The sequence below is a fragment of the Platalea leucorodia genome (genome assembly GCF_965183815.1).
Source record: "Platalea leucorodia genome assembly, chromosome: 7".
NCBI lineage: Eukaryota > Metazoa > Chordata > Aves > Pelecaniformes > Threskiornithidae > Platalea > Platalea leucorodia.
In genome coordinates this window covers 54185808-54199510 of record NC_138829.1, presented here as the reverse complement: position 1 = coordinate 54199510, position 13703 = coordinate 54185808, and the positions used below count along the sequence as shown (strand labels likewise).

At 36.7% G+C, this 13703-nt stretch overlaps 1 protein-coding gene across 1 annotated transcript in view; it reads left to right on the top strand.

Moving 5' to 3' along the window:
• Positions 1–1089: 1089 nt before the first annotated feature.
• The window catches only part of MUC6 (mucin 6, oligomeric mucus/gel-forming), a gene marked incomplete at both ends in the record, with an annotated part of 33769 nt that continues 21155 nt past the window's right edge, over positions 1090–13703 (top strand). Inside the window, 4 exons of the mRNA XM_082317293.1 lie at positions 1090–1120; positions 2621–2861; positions 4513–4639; positions 12160–12282. Coding sequence (XP_082173419.1) covers positions 1090–1120; positions 2621–2861; positions 4513–4639; positions 12160–12282 — 522 coding nt within the window. The remainder of the gene's footprint in view (positions 1121–2620; positions 2862–4512; positions 4640–12159; positions 12283–13703) is intronic.

Below are 13703 nucleotides of genomic sequence, written 5' to 3'. Positions count from 1 at the left end.
AAATCTGTAAGCAAACTTAACTCCAGCCACCTACTTACTGCAAATTTGTGCTAGTCCTTCTGAGTCGAAGAAATACAAAAGATAGTAAGATACCACTATCTTACTTGCATAAAAATGTGTGCCATGCCAAAGCACAAAATAATTAGCATATTATAGCTTTAAAGTACTACAAATATTAGCTATCAGAAGTACTGTTAGAAAGGATTTTGTTAAAATGTTAACTCTTAATTAAAATGGTAGCTTTTGACAGCAGTGATTGTGGTATTTTGTGTTACAAAGAAAGTTTCATTTCAGTTCAAAAGGAGGCTAAACAAGTACTTGGAAGCCAGAGCACAAGGTGGGTAAGCGGACAAATCCCAATAGCCTCAAAAAATCCCCTGCATTGAAAATAATTGGAGACTGAGAGAGTATCTGGGGAAGTATAAGTGCTTGACCTGATGGTACTCTTCCCTTGGGCAGTCTCTTAATGGTCACTGCTGGAAATAAAATACCGAGCTACATCAATCCTTGGTCAGAACCAATACAACTTTTCACATGTTCTTTTCTGAAGAAATGTGAGACACTGACTTTTGAATTTAAATGTCATTCATTAAACATTTAGTTTTCCACATCTATGCCAAGAATGAATAAATGTTTAGCATATATCATGCTAACGTGGTATCCTGTATTTTAAAGGACATGCTGTTCCTCTGCTAAGATAGGATACAGAAGGTTATAACCCTTCTGAAAACACACAATTTTCACTAGATCCCTTCTAAAATAAATATGGATATCAGTCCTAGTGTTCTGAACAATTTTTCTGTCATATTGTATTTAAATTGTATTCTTCCTAGTAATCCATAATCTTAATGTTTTACATTAAAATACTGTGCTTTACTGTTACATGCTGTTAAAAAGCAACTTTGTGTACTCCAAAGTTTCTGCATTACAGTGGTTGACGATGAAATTCTTAATCTAGTTTGGGGAAAATCCAGAGGTGTAGAACAAAAAGAATGATATAAAATGCAATTTACTATAACGAGAAGCATTTCTTTAGGCAGAAGAAGCAGAGAGTGGCTTGAATTAGGTGAATTCTCATTCAGCATAAGCATGGAAAAGCTACATGAAGTTCATCCTAAAGGTAAAAATAGTTGAGTACTTGTGATCAGCCAAAAAATAAATATTCAGCAACTCATCTCTGTCTTCTGTCTGCTCTTACAACAATAGGAACAGTAGGACATGGATATACACAAATTAAAAGAAAATCCCTAGATATCACTTAATAAAAACTGAACTCAAAGGACAAATATATAATGTAGTTTTAAACTTTCCTGAGTTATTGACTTTCCTATTTCTTATTTTTCTCTGATAAGATTTAAATAAAAACAAATACACTAAAGGCACTCCTATATTTATAGAAAGGGGCACCTATTGCACTCTGACCGTTGTGCAAACCCAGGTAAGCATTTCTTGGCACACTCTAAAAAAGCTGGGGTTTGCTGGTCAGTATCACTTAAGCGCAATATATTAAACTAGCTGGAATCAGGCTTGAAGGATCAATGACAACAATTAGCCAAGTCCTGTTTTCCAGTCAGACGTTCTGGACAGCATAGAAGTACGGAAGAGGAGTACTTTTTGCCAACAGCTAACAGCTCATTGGGAAACAGTATTTTCTACATGACTTGAATAAAAACAGTATCATTCTGTAGCCACTTTATCACTGTTTAAGAGTAAAAAAATGTTTTGGCTTTAAAGCAGTGAATATAAATTGCAGGTAGACTTTGCTAAACTTACCTGATACTTTGTGCTTATAAGGTATATTCTAAGATATCTGAGCTTCATATAGCAAAAATAAATAAAAAAATTAAAAGTAACAAATTGGGGCTGGAAATATATAACCAAGGACATGATTTTACTTACTTCAGTAGTTCTGTCAACTTCAGAGGGACTGTTCAAATGCTTTAAGTAGGTATAGAAATATCTAACATCAAATGCTGGAGTTGTATCTCTTTTAATATGATTCATTTCATCCTCCTAAAATCTGTCCATTCAGATGAAAAGTGATTACTGTTTAAAAATGAAAACAAATTAAAGCATTCCATATATTTACAAAGCTGGCTGGAACTTTGTCACACAAACACAGAGCCAAAAAAAGTGGGGACTTACTTACAAGTTGAGCTTTGAAGACTGTCTTTGGATATTTAATTATCTGACTGTGCAATGAATCATGATACAGTAATGACATAGACAGTTTCGTAAATGTTGTGCCCAAGATGTTAAAGGTCTCTCCAGTAGCAAGCTCTCACCTTTGCAAGCAGATTGAGCAGACTGAAATAAGAAGGTAAACCTTTATATTACTAACAAAGGACATGGAAGGGTGTTTCCCAAGCTAGGAAGCTAAGGAGCTCTCCTCTGCTTACAGTAAATAAGAATATTGCTCTAACTCCAACTACTTTTTCACTTCCTGACTTGAGATAAAATTTTGAGTTTACAACAAACAAATGGCTAGGATGTTGTTTACATAACTAATCTGAGTAGAAACTTACTAGCTTTTCCTGCTATTTATATGTGAAATGGCAAGCTGAATGAGCAAATATGCTGTTGGGAGACCTAAATCCGTTTTTCTCTTTCACTTTTATAGTTTTGAGCAAGGATTCCTGTTCTACCTGGGGTGGAGGGCATTTTTCAACCTTTGATAAATACCAGTATGACTTCACTGGGACCTGCAACTATATCTTTGCAACTGTTTGTGATGAAACCAGCCCAGACTTCAACATTCAGTTCCGCCGTGGGCTGGACAAAAAAATTGCGAGGATCATTATTGAGCTGGGACCTTCTGTTGTCATTGTTGAGAAAGGCAGCATTTCTGTCAGGAGTGTTGGGTAAGATTCTGCAATGAATGGGATAAAAGTGTTTAAAGGCAGCAAGGAGTTGCACTAATACAGCAGTTGCACTAAAGAAGACTACATTGTATCAAAAATGAATTAACAAATTACAGAAGTTAGCACACCTAACTGGACTCTACTCATTTCTTCCTATCAAACATTCACACTCTGTAGATAAGTATTTCGTTTGCAGATATTTGAATCAAGCTTAGAGTACATTTGTGTAGGCAAAGGGATAAACTAACCTTCTCAGACCAAAACAGTTCTTACATTGAAACTACAGTCTCCTAGATACTACCAATCTGCTTATGCTTATCTCATCTCTACTACAAGCACAGATGAAACGGCTTATACTCTTTAGTAGATACTAGTTGAAATTCCTGTGTTTTGCTTAGAGTTCATTTGATTTGAGACAGATAACTCTGAACTCTCTGTGCTGAAAAGATAACAGATATATAGGGTACAAGAGAAACTTTGAACAAGAGCAACTTTGAACTCTACAACCAACAGAGAAATATTGGAGGGGCTTACAAAGAAGTCCTTATGTATGAGACCACTGGTGGTGCATATTATTCCAAGGATTACTATATCCAGAGAACAGCTGTTTTACTGAGGAATTACACTGATGGGAACCTTCGGGTTCTGCATCATTCATTCTTCTAGACAAATTGCTCCCATACAAGGAAATTTCTCCAGGGAAGTTTACAGCATTATCATCAGATAGGCAGTGTTGAATTTTTGTCTGTGAGTACATGCAGATACGGGAAATAATTGGCTGTGGATTGTCTGTATCTTATTATACTTACCTGGGTACAATAACCATCACGACAAAAAGACAACTTGCAGCTATATCTTAATTTAGTAAACTGTATTTAGAAAATACTTCCCTTATTAGTTTATGTTCCAGGAAAATTATATAAATCTATGGGTCTAACCCAATGATCTGCATTTTAAATTTTTGTGCTACATTCACAAGAACTAAATGCCATGACTGACCTGGTCTAGCATTGCACATAGCCCTGCTTCAGGTGAAAGGCTGGCCTAGGCAACTTCAGAAGGTCCCTTCCAACTAACTTTTCCATGATTGTCACATACTTACTGAGTACTTAGCAAAATATATTTGTTCTTTAATGTTGTTGTTAGTCTGTAGAATTAGAATTCATCCGTAAGGATGGAAACCTAATTCTGCTACAACATTCCCATCATGGCTTTCTCTAACCTTGTCAGTTTTCAGTCCTAGCAATACTTCCTATGTTAACAGGCTGTCGTCCATAGAAGCTCTTCAGGATAATCAACAATAGTTCTGCCACACAAACTGTATTGTTACAAATTCTTGAAACATATAACTATACCCTAACAAAACCAAACCAAGTGAAGATGCTAAGCCCTGTGCAATCATTTTCACTAGTATAATCAGGATGCAACCATCTCCTGGTGATTCTTCCATGAAACTGCTGACATTGATTTTCAATCAATCAATCAACAGAAATTTTAATGTATCTTGAAATGTTACAGTTACAAAGGAAAAAATTCTATTTCATGTTGCTGCAAGTACTCAGATTGTATGTTTATTATATCTAAAAAAGATAACTAATACCTGCATAATATTGGTATGAGAAGGTCAGCGTCTCTTGTCACCTTATTACAGTGTCATTAAGTTGCCTTACACCAGCAATGGAATTCAAATAGCACCTTATGGACGCAACATCCGTCTGGTGGCTAAGCTGATGGAGATGGAGCTAGTTGTCATGTGGAACAATGATGACTATCTCATGGTTAGTAGAATGTTCTCATAAAGCAGAAGAGAAAATTCTCCCTGACTTACTGGAATGACAAGATATCTTTAGGCTTAATGGGTGCTTTTTGCATGTGTTTACTATTTGGATATTTATTTTTTTTTTCCTGCTTCATCCATTCCTCTTGAAATAAACTTTGCTTTTTATACCTGCATGTTCCTTTCACTTCCAGCATTGGTAGTTAACTAAAGCTGCCACTGTTGAGATTTGTGGACGCTTTCACAGATTTTAAACTTTCCTCAGGCTATTCCAGCAGCTACAATGTTTTGCTAAAGGGATGTTGAAGTTGTTTTAAATTGTTTAAAGTTGTGTGGAATTTAATAGTGTATGCCATAGTTTTGTCATTTCTACGGTGCTTGGACATCTTCTGGTTTCAAACATATGGTGCTCCTACCAGCTCCTTTGTTTCTTTCCTTTTTCTGAATCTTTTCATCTTTTCCCTCCAAAATCCTTGATATATTTTAGGGAACAGGATACATTTTCTCACCATGACCTGTGATATTAATGCCACAAAATACACCAAATTCTGAATTGGTAAGTTTGCTAAAACAGGGAGATTGTTATGTAATATGTTGTCTGGGAGATTTACCAGCATTACTATCACGCATATAACAGGAAATGCTACTGTGATAGGTACACGCTGTATTCTGTGTATAGTCAAATTATTTCCTCTGATCTAAGGTTTTCATAATAATTCATCAATTGTAGCCAGTAGTAATATTACCACTTTACTCTCCAGAGCAATAGATAATTGAATAACCTTCTTAAGAGAACAATTCTGAAATTCATGCTTCGCCAACAAAGATATGAGCAAGGAAACAGCATCGTTTCCTTTTCTATTTTTTTCTGGCTGCTTAGAATATTATCCCCCCTCAATTCTCTGTAAATGTCTTAGAATCTTATTCTTTTATTAAATCAAAAAATTACAACAATCACTATTTGGCTATTGGGAAAAGAAGTTACTGCTTCCAAAACTTTTCTTCCAATCAAGTCACTGAAATTAATGAGAAGCATCACCTTTAATTAGATCCTTGAACTGAATTTGTTCGAGAAAGGTAATGCTGTATAGATGATTTTACTTGGGGTGATCCTTTTAAATGTTTTGTTTTGTTTTATTTTAGGTTTTGACTGAAAAAAAATATATGGGGAAAACCTGTGGAATGTGTGGAAATTATGATGGTTATGAATTGAATGAATTTGTGAGTGAAGGTAAGATCTAAGGACAGGCCAGATGGAAGGAGAACTGGTTAAACTGAGTCAAGGTGGAAATTTAGTACTGTACTAACATTGCTCTGACTGCTCACTCAGTTTCAGAATTAAGTAAAGCACTCTCAGAGGTCACCAGCATACCTGTCATATGATTATGCTACACGCTATTATTTGCTGTGATGATAATATTGTGGGTTCCTCAGACAAATGATAAGGACTTTCTTATATTTTAGAAACAGGTGGCAAGGATCACTCTCTCACTTAACTTTCAGAACAGTCCGGGTTCATAACAAGGCACGGTGTGGGAAATGATTACATTAGGCAGAAGCAAGAATGAGGCTATAATTAAAAGAACATAGAGGACAAGAACATTAACAAGTAGTGTGTCCCAATAAGGGTGGATCTTTAGAACAAAATAGTTGGTGCTGAGGACTCAACATCTGTGCTATATGTGGTTTAGGGGGTTCACTTCTAGAGTCACTGTAATCTGGTCTATTGAACTGCCCATTAGCAGTTGGAGCTCATTACACATGCTCTTGGAGCACGTCTTCTGGCTTGGTTTCATCTTAAAGGAACTCTGTATGCCAAGACCACTCCACAATGGAAATCAAATAGTAGGGAGTGGGGATGTTTGGAAGATTTGCTCTAAAAACACACTGCTAATCTGAACTACAGTGCTAGTGTGGAGACATTAAATTGCACAGTAAACTAATCTCAGATCAACACAGCCAGATACAGTTTTCTGTACACATCACAGAAAAGAGTTCTAAAAAGTATACAATATTTTTTGGGTTGTGATGAGTTTAACCCCACATGTAGGGGAAAATATAAGAATGGGGGATGAGGAGAAGAGGCGTGAATTAGCAGTTGGCAAAAGATAACACAACTGGCAGAAAAACAATAGCAGCTGGTATCACGTAAGATAGTAGATGTGATAGATTAGGAAATAGCTCAGAGAAATGATCAAGGTGGTAAAAGTATACTTTACTGAATAAACTCCAGGTAAAGGCCAAAAGAGGTAGTTGTTATCATCAGGAGGAGTAATTAGTAGGACCTTGCACAGTCAGAGAAGGATCTGAGTTTTGCTACACCACAGCAACAATTAAACAAATCCATGTGGGCTTTTTCCTGACAAATTATAACCCTTCATTTTACAGGTAAATTGCTGGATACGTATAAATTTGCTGCATTACAAAAAATGGATGATCCATCAGAGATCTGCCTGTCTGAGGAGATATCAGTTTCCACCATTCCTCACAAAAAATACGTAAGAAAGATCTTCTGGGCTTTTCTGCAGCATGATTCTTAACAGAGGTGGAAAGATAGATAGAAACCAACAACAGAGAGGCAGTGGTTTCATAAAACCAACTTCCATGAAAATGGATAAAGTCAAAATTTGCATAGCATGATATGAGAACGAAAAGGAGTTCTTTGCATTAAAATACATTTTAAAAAAGGCCCATGGGCATTTTTGAGGCTGGATCTATGTCGCTCATATAAACCCAGCATTTAGCTTACAGCTTCCTGAAATTTCATGCAGGTCATCGCAGGAAATTAATGGAAATGAGTGAAGCTTTAAAGAACTTTTTATTGAATAACTAGAGATCTGACATTATAAGCTGTGCAGACTTGAAGACATTCAATGATGCTTTAAACATATTGCCAGATAACAGTGTTCATAACAGGGCCAACAACTATCAACTGCTATCACTTCCAGTCCTAGATGACAAGAAAAGCAGCGTACGTGAAACATGATGCATCCATGTAACTACGGTTGAAAGAGGAAGCTTGGTAGCAGCAAAGAACAGAAGGGCTTCTATTAGATTTTGCAGCTACAGGAATCAAATCCAACTTAGGTTGATCCTGTTAAGTTTTTTCACCAGGGAAACTCAAATTTTGCATTCCCACACAGATTTTACAGAATCACAGAGTGGTTTAGCTTAGAAGGGATCTCTTCAGATCATCTAGACCAACCCCTCTGCTCAAGCAGGGTCAGCTAGAGCAGGTTGTCCAGGACAATGTCCTAGTAGGTTTTGAGTATCTCCTGGGCGGATCTTCCAGGCTGAGGAGATGGAAACTCCATAATTTCTCTCAGCAACCTGCTCTTTTTTCTACCTAGGAGGTCATAAAGTCACCGTATACCTAATGGCAAGCACTCATTGCTATCCTCTAAAAAGCATTTCACTTTACATAGAATGATCATGCTCTTTGGTTCTGTTTGTACTTCCTCACAAGAATATGATCTTACTTCGCAATTCTCATGTATTTATTTGTATACAGTATATGCATTACTAGTAATTAGAGAATGCTTAAAAAGTTTTTTTCTTGAAATAGGAGATTTTTCTTCTTCTTTCCTTAATAGTTTCATCTTATTTTTCTAGCAACCCAAGGATCTCTTAGTTTGAACATAGAAAACATTCTTCTTGCTATAAAGTTTAGCTTTGATACTACAGAAGAAGAGCCAGCTGGAATTCTTCTGAGATTCTCCTTTTGCCAGAACAGAAAAAAAGGGAAACATTAGTTTTGTATCATCTCTTTAACAAGAAGAGCAGGAATAAAGAACAGGAGTTTCTGTGGGTCCTGTGAGGAAGATATTTTTCTGAAGAAGAGGATTGTAAATATTACTTATATTCACACTGGAAAATTAGTTTGGTCTTGACTAGGGGAGAGTGGCTGGAGAGCTGCCTGACAGAAAAGGACCTGGGGGTGTTGGTTGACAGGCAGCTGAACATGAGCCAGCAGTGTGCTCAGGTGGCCCAGAGGGCCAATGGCATCCTGGCCTGTATCAGAAATAGTACAGCCAGCAGGACCACGGAGGTGATAGTGCCCCTGTACTCGGCACTGGTGAGACCGCATCTTGAATACTGTGTTCGGTTTTGGGCCCCTCACTACAAGAAAGACATTGAAGTGCTGGAGCATGTCCAAAGAAGTGCAACGAAGCTGGTGAAGGGTCTGGAGCACAAGTCTTATGAGGAGTGGCTGAGGGAGCTGGGGTTGTTTAGTCTGGAGAAGAAGAGGCTGGGGGGAGACCTTATTGCTCTCTACAACTACCTGAAAGGAGGTTGTAGTGAGGTGGGGGTCGGTCTCTTCTCCCAGGCAGCAAGCAACATGACAAGAGGAAATGGCCTCAAGTTGTGCCAGGGGAGATTTAGATTAGATATTGGGAAAAATTTCTTCACGGAGAGTGGTTAGGCATTGGAACAGACTGCCCAGGGAAGTGGTGCAATCACAGTCCCTGGAAGTGTTAAAAAAAAAAAAAAAGTGGATGTGGTGCTTAGGGTTATGGTTTAGAGGTGGACCTGTCAGTTAAGTTAACAGTTGGACTCGATGATCTCAGAGGTCCTTTCCAACCTTAATGATTCTATGATTCTATGATCTGGTGGAGAACTTCCGTTGGCTGGGAGGTTTAACATTTTTGCATTGTTTCTCTTTGAGACCTTATACTGCAGTAGGCAACATGATAGACAATACAAACATATCAAATATTTGCTCAAAGGGAAATGAATGTTGCTATCTTCACATCGGGGATGTTTGTCCTGGAACTGAATCTCCATGAGACAACATACTCCCTGCCTGTAGTCTTCTCAGCCATTTTTAGGGGGATTGATGATACTGAAAGAATGACTTAATTTTCAACTTAATGAGAAGTGGAGCTAATTCAACATATCAAGATCCTTCTATTATACAATGGATTTGTATTCCTTTCTATTTATGAATTTCTCATGCATCTTAAGTAAAATACATATCACTAAACTGTAGGGCAAAAAAAGCAAACAAACCAACAAGAAAATTATAACTCGCAGTGGTATTCTATTGTGGTTTTCACATGGGGGAAACACTACTAGGAACAATTTTCTTTCTCTTTTTATTTAGGCCATGATCTGCTCTCAGCTACTTAACTCAGTGTCACCAACCTGCAGTGTGCCAAAGGATGGGTTTGTCATTCGTTGCCAGCTTGATATGCAGGACTGCAGTGAGCCAGGACAAAACAACTGCACTTGCTCTACGCTGTCAGAGTATTCAAGGCAATGTGCTATGTCCCATCAAGTGGTGTTCAACTGGAGAACTGAAAACTTCTGCTGTAAGTTCAAATGTTTTATTCATAGGAGATTGTACTTAACCTTGCTATATCTTACATAGAGGAAGAATGATGATTAACTGGAATTTAAATCAATTGATAGAAAAGTCTCTACTGTCTTGAATCAAACAAATTGTTTTCTTAAGAGAACAGCAGTGGTCTTTGGTAAAGCATTAAGAAGGAGAACATGGAAACCTCAAAGGAGAAAGAGGAATCATGAAACGTAGCTCCTACGTCTAGCACAGCAACCATAAGAGAGAAAAACGTCCACCACGTGAAAACTATTGAATTTCTCATACTTCCAACAGGAGGCTGTTCTCTCTTAGTACATTTTTTCATTGTATTTAGCAAATTAACCAGTGAAGAGAGAGAACTTTTAAATGGCCTCTGAAGTCTTTAAACCTGTTTGCTTACCATTGCCATAGCCCCTTTTATTCACAGGAGATTTTCAGTAGTTCATTTTCAGATGCTCAACCTTCTTAACTGCAACTACTGATTGGAAGTAAATAGGAAGCAAATCTTCCATTACTCTCCAAGCTGTACATGATTAGACACACTTTTTTTCAAGTGCCTGTTTGTTATCAAAGTTCTGATTCACTTTTTGCGGTCTTTTTGAATCCACCTGAAACTTCAGTCTGTAGTCAGTGTTATGTAGCAGGATTCACTGTTTTATAAGAGAACATGCTGATCATAAAAAAAGTCAAAAATAACTTAAATTTATGTTGTTATTTCTAAACCAACTTGCACATTAAATTACCAGATATGTAGCTCATGTCAAAAAAGAGGAGCTTTCAAAATGACCTTGCTTAATAGGATATTGTCCTTCAGAAGCATATAATTTAATCATATTTTTATTTATCCTTTATATGAATATATGGTCATGAGTAGCAAATTCATAGAATAAATTGCTTTGACAGGAATATATTTCTCCTTATCCCTTGATTCTTATTCTGTTTCAAAAGTCTTTAAGATTGGCTACCATTTAGATTTTAGTATAGCAATAGTGAAATCGCGGTTGAATTATATTCCTGAAGTCATTGTTTAACTTGCCATAGTCTATCATCTCACCATTGTTACTTACAAGACCTTGTATCATTTTGCTTCCCTGCATCTCCAGTGCCATATTCTATTCTCCTCTTGATCTTCACGTATTGGTGCCACTCTTCATTTTTTGTTTTGTATTTAACATTGACTTTTCTTTCATTCTTTCCTCATACTTACTGAAAACATTCCGTACTAAGCTCCATTACTATCCCCAATGCTTTAAAATTGCACTTCTTTCTAAAATAATTTTTCCCCTGCTCTTCTCCAAGGTTATCGACCTTACATAAATTGGTAACCCATTTTATTCTTTGGTTGGTCTGCAGTTGGTTTTAATCCTTCAAAATTGTAGTCTCCTCGTGGCATTTTATAGATTCAGATAAATATTAGTAAGTCACTGTGTGCATTCACAGAACTGTACAATAATTCTTACTAATCACAGTAAAATAATAGCCTGGTTTTCTCCAAGTCACAGCAGTTTTCTTGTTGTTAGTCGACCATTACTAGGACTGATAGTAAAGTGATAAAAGGAAAAGCTTGAAAAAAAAAAAAAAAAGGGAATGGGAACTCTTGTTTCCCAAAAAAACAAAGCTAAGAATCTAAGAATCTGCAAATAAATGCCAAATATACAAAGGTAATGAACTTTTTAGTTGTCTTTGTTTCTTTGTCAGCCTCATCTCTAACTACCTCTATTTCCCTCCCTCACTTATTTTTACTTTTTCAGATAAGGAAAAATCTCTGCTTGAATTTACCACATAATAAAGCATGTTCTGAGTTCCATATATTAGAATTGCTAGGTAGCTGCATTCTGAAAAGCAGATAACATCTGAGAAGCAGGAACTATACAGAAAATCAAGAGTTATATTCTTTAAATCCTTCAAGTACTACAGAAAATCTGATTTTTGGTAGCTTATTAGGCTGCAATATAGCATATTTGCCATTCTTCAGGCTTCTGAAAGGAGTTTCTAATAAATAGGGCATGAAAAATTAATAAAAGCTAGAGTGAATATGATGGTAATGATGAATACTCAGATGATGAATTGAGTATTGAGGCAGGATAAGAGAACGTTAGTGCCAGAAATCACAAGGTCTTCTCCATCCTAGGTGGTAGATGAGAGATTCTTCTATGTTTACACTTTAAAGATCTTAACACTTTCACTGTTTGTTGCAGCTGTGGGAAAATGTTCTGCTAACCAAATCTATGAGGAATGTGGTTCTCCATGTATTAAAACCTGTTCCAACCCAGAGTACAGCTGTTCCAGTCACTGTACCTATGGCTGCTTTTGTCCTGAAGGTATCATTTCTGTATTCATCATATCCTAAATGACCCATACAGATGTTTTTGGTATATATTGAGTCAAGTGGAATAGACTTCTTAATAATGAACTAGCAGTGCATTTCAGGGCATTGTGCTGCTAGAACTGCCACTTCTCAGGTAACATAATATAACTGGAGTCTTGAATAGTCATGGTCCTTAAAGATCCTTGGTCACTATTTGCAAGAACAGAGTTGTGAAAGCGTTTTCCTCACAAGACTGTGATACGTGATGGGATAATTATATGTTACCTGCTTAAAGTTCTGTACTATAATAAACATTGAGTAAGCTTAATTAATTTCCTGCCCCAGGTATCTAGCTTTTCAGGGCATCAGCAAGAGGTAGCATACCTCAGAGAAGTTCTGCAATATTATGGGCATTTTGTAAAATCCCTTTAAAATAGTTCAAGATGAACTTCCTACAAAAATTGTAATTATTACTATCATTTGCATAATTTCTTGACATTTCAGAACTGAAATATCCTCCAGGTTTACTGTGATGTGAGTATTTACATCAATATCATCACCATTTTATAGTAGTCAAAAGTAACATGTTGTGAGTTACATATTTAAAACTAGACTTAGTACTCTAGGAAGTAGAATATGTTCTTTCTTCAAAATTCACAACTCAATCAGAATGTCATCGCAAAAAAAATTTGAAAAATAACATTCAAGCTTACTGTTATTTCAAATTAAGTTCAAATTTCAAATTAAGACAATTGTCTGCACTTTCATATAACAAAGTAGCCAAACTCTTATCACTTGTAAAGAGTCAGTTTTAATTAAGAGAAAATGTTCTGCATGTTATATCTCTAACTACGGGCACTGACTGTGCAAGAATAGCATTCTCAAGCTAATTTTGGAAGGCATTCGAGCTATAGTGCTAAGTAAGGATACAGAAAAATATTTTTGTTGTTTATTGTCTTTGGCAGGAACTGTTCTTGATGATATCTCAAAGAATCGAACATGCGTTCACATTCAGCAGTGTCCATGTACACTGAATGGGAGAACATACGCTCCTGGTGAGACAATGAAAGCAGCGTGTAGAACCTGGTGAGTAGCAACGGGTACTTTCATGAGAGGATGGAGAGTATCCTCACCAAGCGACTGGAAAATTTAGCCTAACTTTTCGGAGGGCAGCTGCAAATCATCATGGTGGCCACCTCATCTCTGAGGCCACCTTCGAGTGCCACAAATCATACATTTGTAATTGAAGATGTACGTGTCTCATTTCCTGATTAATCTGTATAAGTGCTCCTTCAGGCCACACAAAACAGTAGCATTTTTATCTCCTCTGTGAAAGTGGAGGTAAAATTAGCAGAAAACAAATATCCAGTATTTACAATTTCTTTCCAGCAATCTCAGCATTGCCGATCACCAAATCAGTACTGAAAACTACAT